The 26,079-nt window shown below is 36.0% G+C and overlaps 1 protein-coding gene across 1 annotated transcript in view; it reads right to left on the reverse strand.

The window, feature by feature from the left end:
* The window catches only part of LOC107754210 (sickle tail protein homolog), a gene marked incomplete at its 3' end in the record, with an annotated part of 94,976 nt that overhangs the window by 26,215 nt on the left and 42,682 nt on the right, over window positions 1-26,079 (reverse strand). Inside the window, exon 2 of the mRNA XM_016570581.1 lies at window positions 19,486-19,778. Coding sequence (XP_016426067.1) covers window positions 19,486-19,778 — 293 coding nt within the window. The remainder of the gene's footprint in view (window positions 1-19,485; window positions 19,779-26,079) is intronic.

Here is a 26,079-nt window from a genome sequence, read left to right on the forward strand (position 1 = left end):
GTCGCCATAGGCTCGTGCAGCTCCGCTGCCTAGCCATTGGTTCGTTTTTAATACACTGCACGAACCAATGGCCATGCAGTTTCACTGCGTGAATGAAAAGGCTTTTTTCCCATATGCGTCTAGCAAGACGCAGTACTTGTTCCCATATCTCAGGGAACCGAGGTTACGTTAGTAACCGAGTACGTTTTATCACTCTAAAAGTGCCTCCTGCTGGCAGAGAATGAATTTGCATTTTCAATAATAAGCCCGTCTCCAGCAACATGTTTTTGTTGTTGCTCAATTTTTTTGTTGAACTTTTCATATTCTTTATTCTGGCTGAAGCACATTTGTTTCAATCTATAAGTATAATCAGCCTACACTACGAGTCTAAAGTTTTTTTTTTTTAAGAAGTCTCTTCTCACCAAGTCTGCATTTATTTGATCCAAAGTACAGCAAAAACTAACATTTTGAATTATTTTTACTATTTAAAATCTTCAGAAATCATTCTAATATGCTGATTTGCTGATTATCAATATTTAAAACAGTTGAGAATATATTTATTCGGGATTCTTTGATTAATAGAAAGATCCAAAGATCAGCATTTATCTGAAATAAAAAGCTTTTATAACATTATACACTATTCCACTCAAAAGAGTCAGTATATGCTGTTCTTCTGAACTTTCTATTCATCAAAGAAACCTGAAAAAAAATCTACTCATTTGTTTTCAACATAATAATAAATGTTTTTGAGCAGCAAATCAGCATATTAGAATGATTTCTGAAGGATCATGTGACTGAAGTAATGATGCAAAAAATTCAGCTTGGAAATCACAGGAATAAATCACATTTTAAAATATTTTAAAACAGAAAACCGTTATTTTAAATAGTAAAAAAAATTCAAAATGTCACTGTTTTTGCTGTATTTTGGATCAAATAAATGCAGGCTTTCTGAGCAGAAGAGACTTCTTTAAAAAACATAAAAAATCTTACTGTTCAAAAACTTTTGACTGGTAGTGTATGTCAGCCTATAGTTTGATATAAGGTAAACATTAATTTATTTTTGCTGTTTTTTTCTTAAATATTATATAGTTTTATAGGAGGAGGTTTCATAGACTTGGAAAATTAATTTTTCAGAAGTTTTTAGGTACAGACATCTGTTGTGGGTGTTCTTGGCAGTTTTTATAAAACTTTTACCTCGGTTACCTAGTGTTCATATCGATATTGGAATTATATAGTATCGACCGAAATTAAGACCGAAATTAAGAAATTCGTTATAAATTCGTATAACTGGTTTAAAGTGGTCTATCCGCACTGATCAGAATGATTAAAATGATCTACCTGATCAATCTCTGCACCACCAATTAGTAGACCAACATCAAGGTTGTCCATTTTTTTAAAACACCATCTAGCTTATGACCATCTAGACTAGTCAATGGACACTCTTAAAAATAAAGGTTTCTTATTGGCATTAATGGTTCCATGAAGAACCTTAACATCCATGGAAACTTGCCACTGCACAAAAGGTTCTTTTATGGAATAACTGCTGAAAAAAACTTTATTTTTAACAGTGTAGAACCTTGTAAAACCATCGGAAGCTGGTTTTAGCTAGATTTCCAGCAGGGGTTTCTTCACTACATGCATGAAACTTAAACCACTCATTGTGACCAAAGCACAATTTGTCTGAATACATTAACATTTTCTGAAACACACATTGCACATTTCATTAAAAGTGACAGGCATCGGTCAACTGTGAAGACTGCAATCAGTCATGCAGATCAGACTGCCTACAGTACATACACCAAAAACTAGATTCAAAATGTATCCATCAAAGACAGTATGGATATAACTGTATATATCAATACAGTCAGTACTCTACAGTCAGTACAATCAGTTTCAGATGAATAAGTTTTTCCATGTTAGGTGGGATTGTTAAGCACACACATGCAGAACACACACTTTCATTCGTGCTTGTACTGACTCTGCGTGAATGAGCGTTCTGGATTTTCAGCAGATATCTTTGAATATCTATCTCTGAGTGAAGAGCGGACAACATCCCCTGAAATAACTATTAGGGCAGAGAGAAAGAGATACAGAGTATGAAGGCCAAAAAACATTGATGAGGAATGTATGCATAATAGAACAGAAAATGTGGAATTCAGTTTGAAAATCCCCACAAACCCACAGCAGATGATGAGCACCTTCACTCTACACATTATATAACCTTCAAAAAGTGTTTCATAAGTACTTCCTCCAACGCAAAGAGTTGCAGAGAAGTTTGTGACAGTCCAAATCCTGCCAAGAGCATATGGGCTATTACGAAAGCCAAGAAAAGATCCTGAGATGGTAAATGATGTTAGGGGTCACAAACTGAGCATACACAATTGAAAACATTCATTCTTCATTCCTTCCTACAAAATAAACATTTTATAATTCATTTAAACAGCTTTTGATTTTGAATTTGTATTCAAACACGCCACATTTGTTTACCAGCCATTCAGGAACTACATCAAGGTGAGTAAAATATGACATACAGTCATTATAAAAATATTCCTTTAAACTCTGGTAACAGGAATCAGTTTCAGTCAAATACATTTTATAATAAGTCATGAGTCATGACATCTGATACAAAGAGCTTTTGATATTTAAATTGGCTGATGCATCGTTAACAGTCAACTAATGTATGAAAGAGCAGATCTCCTGACACTGAAACACCCACACACCTGTGGTTTCTTGTCATTTAGATGTTTATTCATCTCTTTGATATGAGGTAGCAAAAGAGAGAGTTTGAACTAAACCAGATGAAACCGGATCAGAACTTTCCAGACCACAGCAAAGTGTCCTGGGGTTCTTTTGAGGGCAGGAGGTGGGAAATTAGATCCACAACCACCAACACGATGATAGTCAGTGGGCACGCACAAAACAGGAGCTGTCAACCAACCGATGACAATAAAAGCTCAAGGCTGTGTTTGTGCGTGTGTGTGAGTCACCACAGGTTAGCTTCTATTCTCGAACCTTTTCTATAATTAGCTGAAGTTCATCACAAGTTCAAAAAGTTTTTGAGCATTTAAGGCATGGAGAGAATTGAGAATTAAAAGTTAAATATCTCAATTCAAGTACCAAAGCCAAGAAATACCAAATAAACACTGTAATGTTGCTTAAAATACTGGACTACACTATTAAGTTTAGTTAAACTTTGTAGAATAATAGAAAAACACATATAAATGATATACAGAAACAATATTAGGTTAATACTAGCCAAATTATACAAATATTATAATTTATAATAATGTATTACTAATTTCAAAACAATTATTAAGAAATCATATTTACTGAAAATAGTTGTTACAATTTTAAATAATGGTATGTTAAAAATGGTACAATAAAAAACAAAGAATGTTAAAAAAAATAGTATGATAAAAAAGTTAAAATGTTATGATAATATAATCATAATACTTTAAAAAATAGTCTAAAATAATATTTAAAAAATCACAGTACCTTAAAAATTATTCAATAAAATAGTATAAATATAATAATCATAGTATGTTAAAAATAGTATAGCAGTGGTGCCTGGATGGTATATTAATGGCATTGCATTTTAAAAAAATATGCTGCATGCTTTTAAAGCTAATATTACCCATAACAAACATTGAGGAAGTCTATAATATCTGGAGACAGCTGTCTGTTAACATTCCCATTCAGCTCAATGGCAGTTGCACAGCTGACGCATGTTTGTTAGAAGGTCTGTAATATCGTGTTCTCCACCCTTCAGATCTTTATATCGCATATACAGATATTGCATGAACTACTGATCCGGAAATGCTTTGGTTTCGGTGTCTACAAAGGGACATTATCTTTAAACAGCATGATTGTGGTTATGATAACTCACTTATCTTTAATTCACTTATCTTCATGGTTATCTATGTGGAAACTGTGGCTAAGAAAATATCTAGAAACATTAATATCTGCAGCTGTAAGAATAAAAATTTGTGTGTGTTGGCATGAATGATAAAGATACAAACAGAGATAAGGAGCACTGTACCTGTACCTTGTGTGTACTTGCATATTGTTTTGGCAACACTGCAAAGCTTTTATAGTCAAGCCAATAAGGCTTGTTATGAGACACGAGAAAGAAAGGCAGTAAGAAAAAGTGATAACTGCACCAGATACCATAATGAGTCTAAAAAAAATTTCAGACCAAAGTTAACCAGTCTATGTTTTTAGTAATGAATGAGAAGGGCTGGACAGAGATGATTTGAAAGCTGAACTGAACTGACCCTGACAGTTACCCTTTTTTTCTGGGCATGATACTTCAGTTAGGCTGGGATTCCCCTTACTAAAAGAGTAATGTGATATCAGCTATACCCATTATGGACAAAAAAACACTCACACACAAGATGCCTTGAAGTCTATGATGTCCTGTCCTTGTCTGCCCCCACAGACAACATTAAAAGAGACGTATTTTACTTTTTCCTTGAAGTTTTTTCCACTATAAGTCAGCTTATAATGGGTTCTTGCACCAACAGCATTTTCATTCTCTCTTTGGCCCCTGGAATCATTTTTGCTACTGTAACTTTAAGAATCTACTATAATCTTAAATACCTTCTACATGCAAATGATTGGCTAACACTTCGTATCTGAAATGAGTAACAATGGCAAGTTGTTGGGCACTTAAAAGGTGTTAACATGTAAATATGGGCAGTCAGTCATATGTTAATGCACTCAAGGCTGTGGCGTCATTACAGTTACGATGCCTGAATAGCCCGTTTTTCTGCTTAGTCTCAAAAAAAAAAAAAAAACATTCTCAGTGGACCGGAGATTAGTGTTGAGAAAGTTAAAGAATAGCTACATGGTACATTAAACTCTTTTATTTCAAAAGAGTAAATAAAATCTGTTTTTTTATGACATGAACACCTTAAATGAACCAGATACTTGAATAAATGCAGTGTAAATGCAAAAAAAGAAATAGAAAATGGTTTCATTTTTGTGTTTTGCTTCTAGTGTAAAGACACATATTCATGCATTACATACATTTAAACACACTAGTCAATGGTTCCCAGTGATGGTTTAGTCTACTTTAGAAAGATGAACTGACATCAATGCTGACTTGGCCTCTAAAATATCCGATCATGATGTGTTAATAACTATAGACTTGGTTGTACTAACAGTGATTAAATTGCTGGAGGTATGAAGTTTTAGTCTTGTTTCTTGTTAGCAGTTGTTTCTACTCAAATGTAGTACTCAACTGCATCAGAAGGCAGATCTCATCAGTTCTGCTATCTGCACTCCCATTGGTAGTCATTGCATCATGTCATTTGCACAAAATTAAACTCCTCTCTGTCACCTCAAACTCCAAATGCCAATAAAAATGAATGACTTGCAGTCACTTTTTCATGTTAATCTTACAAATATGGGATAACTGAATCTTTAAAAAGTGACATTCAAAAAGTTCCCACAATTCATTTTTCTGTTCAAACAACTATCCCACCATGAAAAGAACAAGTGTAAATGGCCTCCAAGATGCATCTGAGATGGACAGCAATTTGATCAATGACTCACACCACCACATTTAAAGGGTTAGTTCACCCAAAAATGAAAATTAGCCCATAAATTACTCACCCTCAAGTCATCCTAGGTGTATATGACTTTCTTCTTCAGAATCAGAATCAGAATCAGAAAGAGCTTTATTGCCAAGTATGTTTGCACATACAAGGAATTTGTTATAGTGTCACAAGCTTCCAGTACACGGAGACAACAACAACACACAGATAATGAAAATAAGATGTGAATAAAATACACATGCATAAATATAAACCACAAAAAAAAGAATAAATTGTATGTACAGGTGTGCTATAGATAGAATAGGAATAGAATAAAATAAAATAAAATAAAGTTGTAGGGATGTACTAGGATTTAGGGTGATAAATAAGTATAAGGTTATTGCACATACTTTAATTGCACAATGGGAGAACATTAACTGTTCATGAGGTAGATTGCCTGGGGAAAGAAACTGTTCTTGTGCCTGGCTGTCCTGGTATTCGGTGCTCTGTGCTCCAGCAGGAGGATTTCGAAGGTGGGGTAATCCATAGAAAAACTAAAATAAACACTGGCAAAAACCGGAAAAACAAACGAGGGGAAAGACGACGCTATACTTGCTTTGGGTCGGTTATTCTGTCACGGTCAAGGTGTGTGGAGACAGGCAGGATGACGAGGACGACAAGGATTCAAATAAGCATGTTTAATGTAGAGACAACAAGGCAGATACGGGTAGATGAGACACACACACACTCAGGGTAACATTCACAATAACCGACAATACTAGAATACACGAGACAGGAACTTATAGGGCAGATAACGAGGGGCAGACAGGTGAACACAATGAGGGTAATTAACTAATGATTATACGGGCTAAACCAACACAAGGGGAAGAAACCACAACAAACAGTCCACAGGGGTGTTACACAAACCAGATTAATTTGTCTTTTTTTAACTTGGATGCTCAACCTCAAAACTCAGTCGTCAAATTTAGAAATGGTCTATTTTGGATCAGGCTGTCTGGACTGACCAGTTGTGGGTAAATGAAAGCCTCAATCACAGCCTCTCTGGTCACAGGCCGATGTTGAGGAATGTTCAGGAAATGTTTTTCCATCTGAACAGGAACTGTGTGTTCTCCCAGCCAAAGGCCAAGGATGGTTTTAAAGCTGAGGTCTTAAGCTCGATTCGGACAGGATTCGTTTTAGGATGTATGTCTGTAAAATAATTGTTACCGTGGAAGTCTGTAGAAAACAGCAAGATTAGTGTGGCTGCTGCATTTATATATTTCTTTTACACATAAATGAGCCATCACAAAATTATATTTATCTATGGTGTTTAACTAGGAAATATTAAATATATGGCTTTATTAGGAGTAAATTAATTCAATTTTTTATGTAAATATCATGTCGTTTTAAGAACAAAGTGAAATTTATTGGAGATCTGAATAGTCCTGCATGAGAAGTTGTAGTTCTTCACTTTGTGCAAATGTTACTCAACAAGGAGTTTTTCCTTTGCTAAAGTAAGGAAACTTTGCTTCCTGTGCTCCTTTTAACAAACGTTGGTTTTCACGAGACTCACCGACGCATGCGCAACGCTCAACTCATATGTCATACGCCCGGAGCTGCTTCCATGTAGGACTGTTGGCGCAAGCTGCATTAAAGTGATTATTACGTTTTGAATATGGATATTTTTCTTACAAAAACGCATCGATTCGCTACAGGAGGCCTTTGTTCACCCCCCGGAGCCGTGTGAGACACTTTTTTTTAATGGATGGGCACTTTTTATTTAACTTCTTTTGAACTGATGCATGCAACACCCGCTGAGTGCCATTAAACAGCTTGAAAGATCAAAGACAATTTTTTATATAACTCCGACTGGATTCGTCTGAAAGAAGAAAGTCATATACACCTAGGATGACTTGACGGTAAGTAATTTATGGGCTAACTTTCATTTTTGGGTGAACTAACCATTTAACAACCAAAATATTTTCTTTCCTAAACAAGACACACAATCTTGTCAGTAATGCAATAACAGACCTACAGTTAGCTCTATATCGCCTGCACACACAGCAGGCCTGCAGATACTGTATCTAAATCCTGTTGAACCAAGAGCATCTGGAAAGTTGTCCATCTGGCCTTGTTTTGGTCTGGTGAAAGGTATAAAGGCCATTTTCCTCTTTTCCTTTTATGCCGGGTCTTCTCTCTCTCTCTCTCTCTCTCTCTCTCTCTCTCATTCTGAGTGGATAGGGCAGTGCAGGAACATGTGAGGGTGAGGTTACAGTCTGTCTGGGCCAAACAGAACCAGATGGCGGCTCTCTGTTTTTTTCCACTCACAAAGTCTTGTGACATGCTTTCACCATGCCGGTGCTTGAGGTCTGGTCCGCACGCAAAGGTGGGACACAGATGTTCGGCAGGGAGGTGTGTGTGTGTTGATAAACATCTGAGCAATCCATCACATCTGCACTGACACCTTGGCAGCAAAATATCACACACACACACAGATGGGTTTGGGCATGTTTGCTGACTTTGCAGGTTCGTTCTTAATAAAATACAGAGGAATTTCTGCTGGTGGTGTCAGTGTGTCTGTCAGTGATGTTGCAAAAATTGTTCAAATGTATTCTTTTTTTAATAACAATAACATAAACTACAGCCAAATTGTATATAGTATAAAAAACAGGTATTTTGTGTTTTATTTTTCAGTAAAAATGTTACAAGAAAATATATTAAGATATATATGTTTAGAGAATCGTTTAGAATTATTCTTAAATATTTCAAGTTTTTCTTTCCTCACTAACAATTTTTTTTGTTTGTTTTAAGTATACACATCAATGTTTTTATGTAAAAAAAAACTAACTATTTACAGGGTTTTAATATTATATTCAATTTTGCTTGACTGCTTGAAGAATGATTTAGATATTTAGGTAACATTTATTTTAAGGTGATGTATTTACACTGTATTTGCAGTTGCAAATGTATTTACTATTGTAATAACAGTAAAATATGCATAACTACTAGTAACTAACCCTAAACTAAATTCTAACCTTAACCCTATAATAAGTACATGTAGTTAATTAAAGGGGTCCTATTATGCTTTTTCACTTTTTCAACTTTAGTTAGTCTGTAATGTTGCTGTTTGAGCATAAAAAAGATCTGCAAAGTTACAAAGCTCAAAGTCCACTTCAAAAGGAAATATTTTATTTAACAGAAATCCCTTTTCAAAAACTACAACGAACGACTCGTTTGGACTACAACGCACATTTTCCGGGATTTGTGATATCAACATCCTAGTATGAGAGCCTGTTCTAGTACACCCCCCCCCAAAAAATCAAGACTTTGTAAAAGAGCATAATAGAACCCATTTAATATTACTCAGTACAATGTAAGAATGTCACCTTAAAATAAAGTGTAACCAATATTTTTTTGGAAAACACGACAAAACCACTGATAAGAAAATAATTTTTGCAGGTCAGCATATTCTTATGCACAACTGCTATGATTTCTCACATATTGTTGGTTTAAATAAAATATAAATTTGTTGCTGCAAGTTAGATGCATACAACCAAGAAAAATATGTAATGCAGCGGTTACTAAGACTTTACTCTCTCACTCTACACATTTTACCACAGAGGCCGAGTGCAGAAAATGCAAAAGTCTCCTGGTCTGTGCCTAATAAAGGCTTTGATATAATAACTTACTGATTGTATCTGAATTGACCCTGCTTGATGATCCTAACCTCCATAACCCTGAACTGTCTCTAGACATTACATCCCCATCTGGAGGGTTACATTTCCATTATCCTCCTTTGTCAATCAAAGAGTAAAGGTCACCACCCTGAGAAACTCCCCTTTTTAAAAACATTTGAACAGACATTAACAAATAGACACTCACTAATAATAATAGAATGTCACTAGCTATTTTAATAATACTGTTACTGTCTGTGTCAGCCTCACTCAAGGAGTATTAAATACTGTAATCACCAGAAATTTCATGGTCTAACTGGAAAATTGGCTGTTTTCCTACTATTTCTGCTAACCTTGGTGGTTTGAACTGTATCAGAAAAAGGAGAGAAAGTCTCTGAATTGAAAAGGAAGGAATGTGCTGACACATCAATAACCTTGAGTGTGTGGGTTGTAGCATAACTGTGAGAAATCCACATTCTGCAGAAAAGGTTATGTAGCATCTTAGCACTAAAACATGACACTTTAACATATACACACTACCGTTCTAAAGTTTATGGTTGGTAAAATTTGTAAATATTTTTGAAAGAAGATTCTTATGCTCACCAAGGCTGCATTTATTTGATCAAAATACAGTAATTCTAAGTCTTACTGACGCCAAACTCACGCTTCAATCACAGATCAAACTACAGCTTTAACCAAACCTGGCTCCACTCAACAAAACAAAGCTTTGGTCCTCATTTTGATCTTTGGTCTAGTACTGGCCCATGAAGTATGGGAAAGGTCAACCTCAACCTTAGTGAGGACAGTCACAGACTCTCCCCTCTCATTACAGGACACTGACCACTGCCACACACTCACATATAAATCACACAGATACACACAATGACAAAAACACACAGGAACAAAGAGGAAATGATATCTTTCAGATGACAGGATAAGAGAAGGTGCGGGTGGAAGAGTGGAACAACAGAGAGCAGAATAAAAGAAAAAGAGGCAACAAATAGTAACAGAATGAGTCACTACACTAATCTATAAGCTGAAAGATCACTTTTCAAACCTGTCTAACACAGAGACAAAACACTCCTGAGAAAACTTAGCATAACTCACACCTTCTCTACGGGGTTACCTTTTTACATATTCTCAAAAACCTTGGTGTAACTGAATCAAAAGTTTCACTTACATAAGCTGAGATATGCAGTCTTTGTAAACATACACTATCGTTCAAAAGTTCAACCAGAGTAAGTAAGATTTTGTTTGAAAGAGAGAGAAATCGACAAATTAAAGGGGTAATATGACGTTGCTAAAAAGAACATTATGTTGTGTATTTGGTGTAATGCAATGTGTTTATGCGGTTTAAGGTTAAAAAAACACATTCTTTTCCACATAATGTACATTATTGTTGGAATGACCCACAACTGAACATTTTAATATATCAATTCACTCATGTCTGCTCTTGGCAGACAACGGCAATGATGGAGAACTGGGATGGTGCCAAGCAGTTGATCTGTGACCAGCCGGAGTAACTGCACTAAAATAAACTGCACTGAAGATCATTACGAAGAAGATCAGCATTTTAGTGCATAGTGTTGTGTCAACAAGAAAACTGCGCAAATATTGTGATTCATTTAAACGTTTCTGACACCCAACAATTCAATATTACAGGATAATTAGTGCAAATGATTATCCAATATAATTAGAGAGTGTTAGTTAGTGTTTCAAACTGGCATAAACAATGGTGTCTTGCTCAACCACTAATTGGAAGAACGTACGTCTTTATAAAGAATGCAAAAATGAATCTTACACTAAAAATCAACTTCCTGTCTGACAGCAAGCTCAGTTTCCACCCAGAATGCTCATCCCTTTGTGAGCAATGCTCTTAAAGTCATTGCATTAGCTGTCAAAGTCTGTAACAGGATGAATTCTTAGTTTAACTTTCCAAACAGGTCTAAACAGCTTTTTAATAGACTATATCATGGCTCATTTAATTTGAAAGCAAACGCTGACAGCTTCTTTACAGCATTATTGATGGTCTATCAGTTGATTAGGCATACAGTACGTTTCGTCAAGTCAATAAAAAAATAGCATCATATTGTAATAACTAATTTAACCAACAAAGGCTCATTGGAAAACCATGCCCCATCTACATTTTTGCAAAACTGCTAATGAACACTAGTGACAGTAAAACACCAAGAACTTTTATTCCTTTCCTCACAAATTAATAATGGTGGCAAATAATCAAATAATAAACTTATTTTTGCATGGTTCCTTCCACAACACAATGCTATAACCTCACAACACTTGTACTATAGTGCATTATTTGTGAACTAAATAAATTGCATCACATTACCAGCTCCATATATTTGGCTCTTTTGACATAGTAAACATGCTTGGTAGCTCACCTGGTATAGCGCTGCACTTGTGATGCACAGCACTGAATTGAACAGGTTTTATTCAAACATATTACATTACATGTGTGTGTGTGTGTGTGTGTGTGTGTGTGCCAACCATGGCAGTATCATAATTATCCTTTATTTAAATAACCCCATATTTTCCTATATTGTCTTACTTAGGTTTGTCAGAGGAAATGATCAACCCTGGTGCTTTGATTTTCTGGTGCACAACCGGTTATTTAAAACTGGAACTGTTGAATTATCATAAGAATTAGAATGCTTTATCAATTACCGCCAGCAAATTATCACAAAGTATTGTACAGTTGTTCTGTTTTTATTCGTTAGGATCCATTTTTTAATACACTAATCTAATCTTGTTATTAATGAAAAGTCTGAAAACCTTGTTGAAACGTTTACATACACTGAATATATACGTTTTCATCTTATTTTTGACATATTTGGTCAAGCTCCGCCCCCTTCCCATTATTCGCACCTTGGACCAAGCCAATTGAAGCTTCCCTACAAACTACTATATAAACTTAGCACGACAACAACAAACCCCAAAAGCCAGGTCTTCACATCTTAAATCTTCCCACGCAAACGAGAGCAGGAAAAACGACAAATAAATAAATAAATATGTCTATCGCTGTCTAAAATCTAAAACGGGCGTGATGGAACAGTCAGCAAGTTATATTAAACATCCAAACGATGGCTAAAAAGTTACAAGCCTCCCAGCACTCCAAACGCCCCCTGAGCACACATGGTTAGGGACAACAGACCCCTGCCATTGTTGTTTCTCTTATCCGCATCTATTCAGCCGTGTCACACTCCAGAATTAATCGCATATCGGGTTACTTACTGCAACAGTAACGTGCAGAAACATTCGCGCGGCTTCTCTAGTTACAGAACGCGCCGCTCAGAAGTTTGCGCGCAAGACTAGAGACAATCGCATGATCAGCGAGTTTGCAGGCTAATGGATTGAGTTTATATAAATAGATTGCAAGTTGTAAAAAAAGTATGAGGAACTGTTACTATACCTTATTTCACAATATGCAAGAACCCTCAAAACAATCGTCCTCAGTTCCGACTCATTCTCAGTATTCCCATCATTTGGAGGAAGGCTGAATAGCTTGCCATGTCCTTTTAGTCTCTATTCCCGGAGTAAGTACAGTTCACTCAATGGAAGAGCACGAGTGTGTGAGAGAGTGTGTGTGAGTTGCGCGCCCCAGTCTCCGCGCTTTGCCCCAGCAGCTCTGCGCTCACCTAGTTGTAAACTGAGCCAAGTCTGCGCTTACATCACACATTGGTGACTTCAAATCCCTACTCTCCACCCAAAATACCTGGCGGATCATCACACAAACAGAAACACGTTTGTCACTTCAAAAATTGAATCAAAGCATCAAAATTTTTTTTTCACAGAGCTTTAATTTATTACAATTTTCTTAATTCATGTGATCGTGTTTAGTTTATGTTTAAATAATAGAATAAAATAACGATCACCATGGCCTATGTTTTATGTATTTGTTTTATATTTGTGCCTAATTTTATTGGCTGTTTTCAAATAAAATATTTAATATTCTCCAAAATAATAAAATAAAATCTAAATTAAATTACAACAGGGCTGACAATTATTTTTAATTAAATCAATCTTACTACCATATACTCAATTAATGCACAAAATTTAAAAACATCCATGCTTTCCATTCAGTAGTGACAACTGCATTTTTTAAAAACATGACATTAATTTACACTTACAGTAGATTTCTTATACTTTCATTAATATTATATTAAAGTTTGAGACAAATAGTGCAAAAACCAATGAAATACAGATATTTAGACGAAATGTGATGCAACACTCCCTGATCTCTCCTACTTTTGATTTAGTGTGAGGTGAAGGGCAGGTGAAGGCTTACACAGCTAAACTAAATGCTAAACTCTTAGTGTTAAGAGTGATTCAGCGCTTTCCTGCTGATAGTGTTCAGTGGTCAGCAATGTATCAGCTACAGAACGCCCATACAAAATAAAGACAGAACAGCTCATATGACACATTCAATGCATCATGCCCTGATTAATCCAGGACTGAACAGTTCTAAGATAGTGACCAGCCCCACCTTTAAAACAAGATATGCTTTTATATTGTTTGTGCAATTATTTTATAATAATAGGTCTGTGTTAAGTATTGTAAAAGCAAATGATTGACCATACAAATAAGATTAAAAAAAAAGGTTAGTCAAGTGTATGGATGACTGGGCACTAAACCAATCAAAATTCCTCTCTCTCTCTCTCTGTCTGTCTTTCTCGGTGTGTAAACCCACCTACACTGTTACAAACTCTTACACACACACTCACATTCTGCAGCCAAGTACTCTCATTCTTGAGAAGCTGTCAATCACCTCCATTGTTCTGCTGTGTAGGTCTTTAAGAGCAGGTGAGAGGCCTTTTGTTTTCAATCAGAGTAAACACACGCAACACTCCCTCACTCACCCGCTGTGGGGAGGCGTTTGGCCCCTACCCCCACCTTTTCTCTTTAATACCCCCTGGGGCAATCCAAATAACATTCCACAGGCCCACTGAGTGGATGAGTATGGGCAAAAACGAGTGAAAAGAGAACGACAGAGCGAAAGATAGCATTTTACAGAAAGCATGTTGTTCTCACAATCTTAATATCACAAAATGATACATCTAAAAGTGTTATGTATAAATTATCCAGTGTTGTGCTATAAAGAAAACTTTTGTCACATTAAACCAGAAATGTACACACTACCGGTCAAGGGTTTGGGATATTTAATTTTTTTTAATGGTTTTGAAAGATGTCTCTTATGTGCACCAAGACCAAATATATTAAGATAGGAAACTATTTCACAAAAAAATATTTCACAATATTAGAGTTTACTGTATTTTTAATCAAATATTTGATCAAAAATACAGTAAATTGTGATACTGTGAAATATTATTACAATTTAAATAACCATTTTCTATTTTAATATATTTCAAAATGTAATTTAATCCTGTGATGGCAAAGCTGACTTTTCAGCAGCTGTTATTCCAGTCTTTAGTGTCACATGTTCCTTCAGAAATCATTCTAATATGCTTATTTGCTGCTTATTATTATCAATGTTGAAAACAGTTGTGCTTTTTCATGGAAACTGAAACGCTACCATTCAGGAGCTTGGAGTAAGTAAATTAAAAAGGGACATTATATTGATCGAAAGTGAGAGCAAAGTAATGAGGTATGATGATTTCCACAAAAATAATAAGCAGCAATATTAACATTGATAATAATAAAAACTAGTATTAATAATTGAGTGGGCGACCAATAAAAATTAAGCAGCAAATCAGAGGGATCTGAGACATTGAAGTCTGGAGTAATGACTGCACATACCATCACAGGTATAAATTACATTTTTAAATATATTAAAATAGAAAACGTTCATTTCAAATTGTAATAATATTTCACAACATTATAGTTGCTACAATATTTAATCAAATAAAAGCAGCTCTGGTGAGCATAAGAGCCTTCTGTAAAAAATCCGAACTATCCCAAACCTTTGAGCAGTAGTGTACTTTAAGATCTGGTCAGTGCTAAACTTTGTCATTTTTCTTAAACATTCTGACTTGAGTGTGAAACTGAACAGAAAATGGAAATTTTAGGGCATGGCCTGACAGCAAAAATGTGTCATTATGATATATGGCACAGACTTCAGTTCTCACCTCAGGCAACATCGGCTGGGCACAAGCACTGAAAATTGATTCTTTCGGCCAAAGGGGAAAAATATAAAACAAACCTCCACCTGTTCGGACTGAGAGGTCATTCTGTTTACAACCTTTTTAAGTACTCTGCAACTCTAGAGTTTGGTTGGTTATGGGGTCGCAGTGAGAAAGAAAACTATCCAGCTTTTTAATATAAAAATAATTTAGCATATAATGAATGGAGCTAATATTATGAGTCAACCGAGAGGTGATCCCTGTGGTCATAACTGAAGAATGTGCAGCGTAAGGACAGCAATGTCTCATATTCACACACTGAATATAGTTTCATATTGCCAGATGCGTCATTCACTGCAGAAACTGCTCATTGTTCACTGACGTTTTTTCAAGAAAGCAGACCAGATAAAAAGTTTCTTTTATTTTCACTACTTCTTTTCTTCACTATATGGCCTCTATCTGATATTTACAGCCACCAGATAACTCAGTCCTTAAGATCCGGAACAAAGAAAACCTGTGGGCAACCTTTGGCTGACCCACTGAAGATGAATAGATAACACATACACACGGGACACTGCAATGCGATAAGTCTAGTGGTTCTTACTATAATTTTGCATGGTTCAGTGCAATCATTGCAACCATTTAATGCCAGATACATAACCTGTTTTAATGTTTCCTCCAGGCAATAAAACTTCTGCAGTCTCCTTAAACCATTCTGCCACTGGTTAATGATCATATAAACATTTGTACTTCTTTTCCCGGTATTGCAACATGGCATATTTGTATTGCATTTTTATAGTTTGCTTATTTTACTATATCTGTTTCAGTCATGTGACGTTTATGCTATATTTATGACCATCAGTGAGACAAAGTAATGGCAGTGAATACAAAAACACATGCATACACATACCAAAAAATAAATAAAAAACTCTGATATTTATATACCAGGTCCCAGGAAACATTTTTATCATTTAGCAAAGACCCTATCAAATCTGACATTAACATATATATATATATATATATATATATAAAGGCTTACACAGCTAAACTAAATGCTAAACTCCTCGTGTTGTTGTGCGATTCAGCGCTTTCCTGCTGATAGTGTTCAGTGATCAGCAATGTGCCAGCTACAGAACACCCATACAAAATAAAGACAGAAACATTCATAACAGCTCATATGGCACACATTCAATATATTATGCCCTGATTAATGCAGGACTGAACAGTTAAAGATAGTCACCAGCCCCACCTTTAAAACAAGATATGCTTTTATACTGTTTGTGCAATTATTTGTTAATAATAGGTCTGTGTTACGTATTGTAAAAGCAAATGATTGACCATACAAATAAGATTAAAAAAAAAGGTTAGTCAAGTGTATGGATGACTGGGCACTAAACCAATCAAAATTCCTCTCTCTCTCTCTCTGTCTGTCTTTCTCGGTGTGTAAACCCACCTACACTGTTACAAACTCTTACACACACACTCACATTCTGCAGCCAAGTACTCTCATTCTTGAGAAGCTGTCAATCACCTCCATTGTTCTGCTGTGTAGGTCTTTAAGAGCAGGTGAGAGGCCTTTTGTTTTCAATCAGAGTAAACACACGCAACACTCCCTCACTCACCCGCTGTGGGGAGGCGTTTGGCCCCTACCCCCACCTTTTCTCTTTAATACCCCCTGGGGCAATCCAAATAACATTCCACAGGCCCACTGAGTGGATGAGTATGGGCAAAAACGAGTGAAAAGAGAACGACAGAGCGAAAGATAGCATTTTACAGAAAGCATGTTGTTCTCACAATCTTAATATCACAAAATGATACATCTAAAAGTGTTATGTATAAATTATCCAGTGTTGTGCTATAAAGAAAACTTTTGTCACATTAAACCAGAAATGTACACACTACCGGTCAAGGGTTTGGGATATTTAATTTTTTTTAATGGTTTTGAAAGATGTCTCTTATGTGCACCAAGACCAAATATATTAAGATAGGAAACTATTTCACAAAAAAATATTTCACAATATTAGAGTTTACTGTATTTTTAATCAAATATTTGATCAAAAATACAGTAAATTGTGATACTGTGAAATATTATTACAATTTAAATAACCATTTTCTATTTTAATATATTTCAAAATGTAATTTAATCCTGTGATGGCAAAGCTGACTTTTCAGCAGCTGTTATTCCAGTCTTTAGTGTCACATGTTCCTTCAGAAATCATTCTAATATGCTTATTTGCTGCTTATTATTATCAATGTTGAAAACAGTTGTGCTTTTTCATGGAAACTGAAACGCTACCATTCAGGAGCTTGGAGTAAGTAAATTAAAAAGGGACATTATATTGATCGAAAGTGAGAGCAAAGTAATGAGGTATGATGATTTCCACAAAAATAATAAGCAGCAATATTAACATTGATAATAATAAAAACTAGTATTAATAATTGAGTGGGCGACCAATAAAAATTAAGCAGCAAATCAGAGGGATCTGAGACATTGAAGTCTGGAGTAATGACTGCACATACCATCACAGGTATAAATTACATTTTTAAATATATTAAAATAGAAAACGTTCATTTCAAATTGTAATAATATTTCACAACATTATAGTTGCTACAATATTTAATCAAATAAAAGCAGCTCTGGTGAGCATAAGAGCCTTCTGTAAAAAATCCGAACTATCCCAAACCTTTGAGCAGTAGTGTACTTTAAGATCTGGTCAGTGCTAAACTTTGTCATTTTTCTTAAACATTCTGACTTGAGTGTGAAACTGAACAGAAAATGGAAATTTTAGGGCATGGCCTGACAGCAAAAATGTGTCATTATGATATATGGCACAGACTTCAGTTCTCACCTCAGGCAACATCGGCTGGGCACAAGCACTGAAAATTGATTCTTTCGGCCAAAGGGGAAAAATATAAAACAAACCTCCACCTGTTCGGACTGAGAGGTCATTCTGTTTACAACCTTTTTAAGTACTCTGCAACTCTAGAGTTTGGTTGGTTATGGGGTCGCAGTGAGAAAGAAAACTATCCAGCTTTTTAATATAAAAATAATTTAGCATATAATGAATGGAGCTAATATTATGAGTCAACCGAGAGGTGATCCCTGTGGTCATAACTGAAGAATGTGCAGCGTAAGGACAGCAATGTCTCATATTCACACACTGAATATAGTTTCATATTGCCAGATGCGTCATTCACTGCAGAAACTGCTCATTGTTCACTGACGTTTTTTCAAGAAAGCAGACCAGATAAAAAGTTTCTTTTATTTTCACTACTTCTTTTCTTCACTATATGGCCTCTATCTGATATTTACAGCCACCAGATAACTCAGTCCTTAAGATCCGGAACAAAGAAAACCTGTGGGCAACCTTTGGCTGACCCACTGAAGATGAATAGATAACACATACACACGGGACACTGCAATGCGATAAGTCTAGTGGTTCTTACTATAATTTTGCATGGTTCAGTGCAATCATTGCAACCATTTAATGCCAGATACATAACCTGTTTTAATGTTTCCTCCAGGCAATAAAACTTCTGCAGTCTCCTTAAACCATTCTGCCACTGGTTAATGATCATATAAACATTTGTACTTCTTTTCCCGGTATTGCAACATGGCATATTTGTATTGCATTTTTATAGTTTGCTTATTTTACTATATCTGTTTCAGTCATGTGACGTTTATGCTATATTTATGACCATCAGTGAGACAAAGTAATGGCAGTGAATACAAAAACACATGCATACACATACCAAAAAATAAATAAAAAACTCTGATATTTATATACCAGGTCCCAGGAAACATTTTTATCATTTAGCAAAGACCCTATCAAATCTGACATTAACATATATATATATATATATATATATATAAAGCAGAAATGTCATTTGACTGCCAACAACAATCACATCTTTTCTTGATTATAATATAAATGCATGTTAGAGTGGGTGTTTTTATACGCCTTCAAGTTTCTGTAGGAAGTATTGCATAAGTGGCTATAATATGACATGTATGTGATACCCCACTATTATAAAGAGATTTAGCCCAGGGCTGTCATTCAGCTTTGTTTATGATGCTAAAGACACCTATTTCCACAAATCTGCTTCATATCCCTAGTTCAAATACATTAGTGGACAGATTCTGGACTTCTGGAGCTGACATTGGCACAACAGATAGTATTGACAGTGAGTGGTCTTAACCTGTTCTCGGAGTCTCTCCTGATGGCCCATGATGGCAGAGGCGTGGTGTGGGTACTTCTGCTTCAGATGTTCCAAAAAGGCCTCTCGTTTTTTATCCATATCTGAGGGCTGCATGGCCAGGATCTCCTGTGAGCTGCGCGCTCCGCCCACCGTGTGTCTTCGTGGGACCCCTGCGCGGCTGGATTTGGCCTCACAGCGGCTACCAGAGCTGTTAGCGGAAACAACCTGATGTTTACGGGCCAGGTGCTCAGCGTCTTCACTGGAAGTCACCTTTAGATTTCCCTTCAGAGGTTCTAGGAAAAAAAGACAGAGATGCAATGGAATGATTAGAGAAAAGTTGGAAAATATGAGAATGTTTCCTTGTCGACCACATTTGCACTGGTTTTTACGAAAATCAATACATGTACATACACACACACGCTAAATAAACGTTTACAGATGACAGACAGATGATTCTCAGATGGAGCTGTCGGGACAAGATTTATTCAATGAAGATGTCAAGTTGATCATCCTCAAGCTAAAGTTTCCAAAAGCTGAAGGAAGCAAACATGTCCTAACATAGCTAGCAGAGCAATCAAATGTGACATCATTTGAAACGGTAGATACACTTTCTTAGAAGTGAATAAAATTGAATGCTAAAGTAAGACAAAAACCTTCAGTCATATTTAGTTAGTGTCATGAGCGCTAAAAGAATCACAAAAGTGCTGAGGAGAAAAATGCTGACACAGTTTTTTTCTCCTTGGAATGATTAGAGAAAAGTTGGAAAATATGAGAATGTTTCCTTGTCGACCACATTTGCACTGGTTTTTACGAAAATCAATACATGTACATACACACACACGCTAAATAAACGTTTACAGATGACAGACAGATGATTCTCAGATGGAGCTGTCGGGACAAGATTTATTAAATGAAGATGTCAAGTTGATCATCCTCAAGCTAAAGTTTCCAAAAGCTGAAGGAAGCAAACATGTCCTAACAGCTAGCAGAGCAATCAAATGTGACATCATTTGAAACGGTAGATACACTTTCTTAGAAGTGAATAAAATTGAATGCTAAAGTAAGACAAAAACCTTCAGTCATATTTAGTTAGTGTCATGAGCGCTAAAAGAATCACAAAAGTGCTGAGGAGAAAAATACTGTGTCAGCAAAACTACTGTTGGTAATGACCTGCCACTCTGATGTCTTGCCCTCCGGTGTGAAGCTGGGACACAGATGTTTGTAGCTTTGTACCTAACATGGGCAGATTTCCTCAATAACGAGTTGAGATATGGCCCGATTGGGATTCATTGTTTACTTCATATATAAGGTGAGAAACAGTAGGCTAACATTCACTTTCGCACAGTGCTCTGTTGTTTACCATAGATGCTCATTAAAAGGTCAATAAATCTCCCAAAGTGTAAGAGTGTAAGGTTGAGAAATCCTGAAACCCATCCTCCACCCCTGTACGCTTAGTGTCACAGGACAGCAATCTATCAGGTCTATTTATAACTGCTAAGCTATACATACACACACACACTTGTACACACAATCTCAAAGTAAGTCAACAAGAAAATCAAGAAATCCTGTTTTATTCAGCGAACATTCAACCCTGTCATTGCAACCTTGTTTTATCACGTCTATCAGCGTCACGGAGCCCTTACCTTCCCCAGGCAGGTCTGTCCTATTCTCTTCTCCAAGTTCTGCCATGCTCTCCAATACAATGACCCTATAGATATGTCTGTAGAGAGCAGCTGTTGGCCAGATTCCACTGCCTCTCACATGAACGAAAGACGCTTTAGCAGTTTACTTGAATGGAGTCTGGATTACTCTCAACTCTTGTGATCAACTCTAGAAACTTGCCAATTGAAAACACCCCGCTGCATGCTGAGTGTGCGGGAGTCTATGTGTGTGTTCTCATTCCCAGACCTAAAAAGGTGACGGTGACGTTAACATTCCCATGTAAAGCTTAGCGAGGGGCCCTGGCCAACAGGTGCTAGATCCACACTTCCTCTCTCCTTCTCTCCTTTGCATTTTTATCACAATTTTCCCATTATATTTTAAGCTCTTTTAAATGCAAAAATTTTTTATTTTTGCTTCATGTATTGGCACTCCACAAATGAGGTACAAAATAAAGTAAGAAAAAACTTACTTTTTCTTTTCCAACAAAAGACCAGTGAAAGGAAGAGCTTAACCCTTTAGAAAATAGTGTCAGGAAGTTAAATGAAATGTTATATGATGTTTTATGCGTTTTGTATGAGTTTTTCCTCCTCCAGTAAAACAGTATAACAGTACAATCCATTGAATGTACTGTACTTTTATCCCACCCACACAGCCTCATTTTCATCACTGTCAAAATATTAAATATGGCACTAAACTGACTAAGGTCGCTAGACATTAAATAAACAATTAAATAAAAAATATTAACAAAGCTGCGATTGTTGGTTAGTAGTTATTAATGAATTGATAAAATATTTCTCATAGATCAAAGAAAAACATGTTTAACTTTTTTTCTTAAAAATATCTTTGTTAACAGTGTAAAGTTACAGTCAGTAAATTTCTCAAAACTAGGTACATTTAATGCTATACTAACTGTATTATATACAACAGTTCTTATAATTCTTTATGTAAAGAAAACTGGATTTACTTTAGAAACATAATGAGTTATTTGTGGTAAGTGCTTCCTGTTGCTGCCTATAAAAGTAAAATACTCCTGTTTGGTCGAACCTTTTTTCCTGATACAGTGTGTCTAATGTGAAGTGATTGTGAGAGAACAGTAATCCTTCAACAGCTGAATGTGGGCGGCTGCTCCATAGTTTCACGACAAGTAGATTATTCAATGAAGGGTATTTTAAAATGTTTCAAATATCTCCTATAATCCTATTCAAGTCTGTCATTACATCAAAGAGGCATAAGAATATTTATGTCTGTGTGTGGATGCATGCAGTGTGTAATTCATAATAGTTCAGTCAGCTCAGACAGACAGATGAAAACTAATGCATAACACATGGAAAGGAAAGAACCTCTTGTACGCTCTTGTAAGTCTTATATTGTTGTTTTTGTTAACTAAACACTATTCCTCATTGTCAGAGTATAGACGCCATGTTTTATTTCACATGCCTATGAGAAACAGAAGTACAGTTCGTTCAAGAGGTTGTACTTCTGTGTATTTTGCATCAATTTTTCACCCAACAAAATACTGAAAATGTATATTTCTAAAATATCCGGTGCAAAGAACTCTGAAAACGTTAGTCTTCAATTACATAATGTGTAATTAAAAAGACTGGGAGATGTTTCTCCAAGCTATATGTCAACCATGTTATCATCAACAAATTAACAAATTATTTCAACCTTTTAAAAGTGAACTCTTCAGAGACAAAGTCTCGTTTCTAATATAATCTTTGTCTTATATTTCAAACATTTCAACCCTGTTACCATGATTTTTTTATAGAAAACAATAATTGACAAGTTGGTGTTTGTAGAAATATCAATAGTAAATGATCTTTCCAAGAAACATCTTGTAGTTTCATGAGCTTAAGCACAAGGAAATTAAACTTGATACCTTTCTAAATGTACTGTATAATTATATCCCAACATATATTAAAATTAACTAGATGATAATGTTTGTAGACAAACTTTAATGTTGGCTTGAGAAAATCCTAAGGTTTTTAAGTTTTAAAGTCATTTTACCACGTTGCTAGCATGTTTTAGAATCTTGATAGGCACTGCTAGCATGTTGCTAGCAAAGTATTGCTATATTACATTTTAACATACTAACATCTTGATAGGTGTAATTTAGAGCAAGTTTACATGAAAAATGTTTGGCACTTGGAGTTCCATTTGTCAATGTAAGTCTAAGGGAATTTTGGCCTATTTGGAAGTCCGCTACTGGAATTTCATGAGTTGGATTAGTTAGAAAAGATACAGCAGCATGAGTCAGGCAAACCCAAATGTTTGTGCCAAGTTTGGTTGATCTAGCTTGAAAGCTTTAAGAAGCGTTGGAGTCAGAAATGTTAGGGTCAGAAGAAAATGTATACGCCACAATGCATTTCTCTAAGACTAAAGCATATTATTTGTCTAATTGCAATTTTTTAAATCATACAAATGTATTTTAAATATATTATTTCATAGAATGAAATTACAGTGCATCGCAAACATACCATGGAGTCACTGAGGACATTAAACAAACTCTTTTAGTCATCCTTCTGTTTCAAAAACCAAAGCAAACCTATCAATTCCATAAAAGTCATCCAGTTATTACAAGTCCAAATCATAGGCGTAGCTTGACGTTTGAGCTTGGGGGGGCCAAACCGAACCGGTGGATTTGGTCAGACGTACTTTTAAACACATTTTAGTTTTGCTATAGTAAATCTACATATTCACATTCACATAGAGCAGTGGCAAGTGCGTGAGGTTGTCATGGTAACCACATACATTGCCCACGAATTACAGCTGCGCTTCTATTTTGCCACACTAAACTTAGCAATAAACACGTTTAAAATGCACAATAAACATGTCTGTCAAAACGATCTCAAAGGAGGCTTTTATTAAGCAAATCAAGGAGTGAATTACTCATCCAGTTTTTAAAACAGACATTTGTTGGGCTTGATTCAAGTTAATGCACAATGAGGCGCACACTTTTTATTTAGTCTTACTGAATAGACGATAAACAGTTTATATTCTAAAATCTATTTAAAGGTTGTGTTCTGTGAAAATTAAATAACATTTGGATGTAAATGGTCGGCATAAAAGTAGTGTGCGGCTAAACCGGCTGTGTCCTGTGGATCACCTTTATCTAATTGTCCGGGTCCGGAATCATCAAGCATGGCATTAATATCTTCATCTGAGTTTTTCGTTGTCTCCAGATTTCTCTGCAGTTCGTGTATGTTGTTAAAAACGCGGAACATCATTTTATTCCACACAACAGGCAAGCATTACCGTTAAGTCTATTATCCACCAAAATGCAGATTCGTCACGTGACAATTCTTACGCAAATGAGATTGAGGGAGACGTTAAGTTTGTTTTGATTTATTAATTTACTTTCAATAACAATTTTAAATGTATTAACTTTTACATGCATTATTAACTACATTATATGCATTTTTACTTCATAGAAAAAACTTTATAAATAAATATTTAGTAAAATTCTTTAATCGCTATGGGGGGGCCAGGCCCCCCTGGCCCCCCCACAAGCTACGCCCATGGTCCAAATACCTAAATGACCAAATGTTCCATTGTAAAACATAATACCAACTGTACAGTCAGTCATGATCATCATCAGCACCTCTCATATCTACCAAAGCACCAGTGACCTTCTGCAGGATGTTGATTAAGCTCTTCCTCATCACACATATTCCCCATTGCTTACTTTCCCCCAAACCACAAGCCTAAACAGCACAATTCTCATCCACCAAACCACACGATCTTCCTTTTCCGATTAAAAGAAATCTCACACTGAACAATGCTGAGGAAGTATAACCACATCCCTCACTCTTTCCCCTGTAAAAACACTTTTTATTTCCATTCCAGTCTTCTTCACCTCCTTTAACTTGCAATTCCTGGTCACGGGACACAATGGCCTGACACGGAGCTGCACCAAACAGGGCATGTGTCTTCACTAAAGAGGTGTGTGTGTGTGTGTGTGTATCCCGGTTCGTTTGGGGTCAGTGGTGTAGGGTTGTGCTCAGTAATGGATTTATGGAGGAATGTGTATCTGTGAGCTACCACTCCTAAACTTTCATCTCCTCTCTCTAAAAACAATGTACATCTCTTTCTCTATTTCTGGTTGGACAGAGCTCTTTGTGTGGCTGGGGATATTGTGTTACTGCAGACAGTGACTGACTATAAGGGATGATAGTCTCATTTAATAAGATAAGTGAATCTTACACACATAATTTTACACACACCTCACAAAACTGAACTCTTCTAAATATGATTATCCTACTATTCATTTGTGTTCAAAAAGTATGCTTATTAAGCTAAAACCAAGCTCATTTTGACTTGTAAAGTTTTTTGGGAGTGTTCAGGAAACATGTTTGGAAACAATCATTATCTTTGCAGTTCAATTTGGCTAATTGCACACACACACACACACACACACACACACACACACAATTCTCTACAGATTGTTTACTTTCTCTACACCTCTAATAAGCCCATTTAAAGATCCCTGAGGCATTCTGGGTGATGGATTCCAACTGTCAATCACTGTCACTTTTAAGGATGAGCTTCAGGGTTTGGGCGGCAAGAAGAACTCCTCATCTTCATCATCATCTTATACTTGAATAATTAACTTTAATCGGATTATGAAAGCATAAAAACATACAATAACATGATACGGGTGTGACACTATGCACCTTTTCCCCTGATCACAATGCTGGGTGGCACGTTCAGCCAATGAGACTGATAAACCCTTAAGACAATACAAAGAATAGAAGGGGCCTTCAGGCAGAATCTGTTTTTATCTCCTTCATCAACTTGTAATCCAGATTAAATTTGACTTGATCTGTTCCAACAAGTTCCCATAGATGATCTTGTTCCCTCATCCAGCAGAAAGCCCAAGGCAGAAGACACTGACAAATTACCAGAGGAAGACAAGGATTTCTCAACAAAAAA

The sequence above is a fragment of the Sinocyclocheilus rhinocerous genome, unplaced genomic scaffold, assembly GCF_001515625.1.
Source record: "Sinocyclocheilus rhinocerous isolate Xijiao unplaced genomic scaffold, SAMN03320098_v1.1 scaffold442, whole genome shotgun sequence".
Taxonomy (NCBI): Eukaryota; Metazoa; Chordata; class Actinopteri; order Cypriniformes; family Cyprinidae; genus Sinocyclocheilus; species Sinocyclocheilus rhinocerous.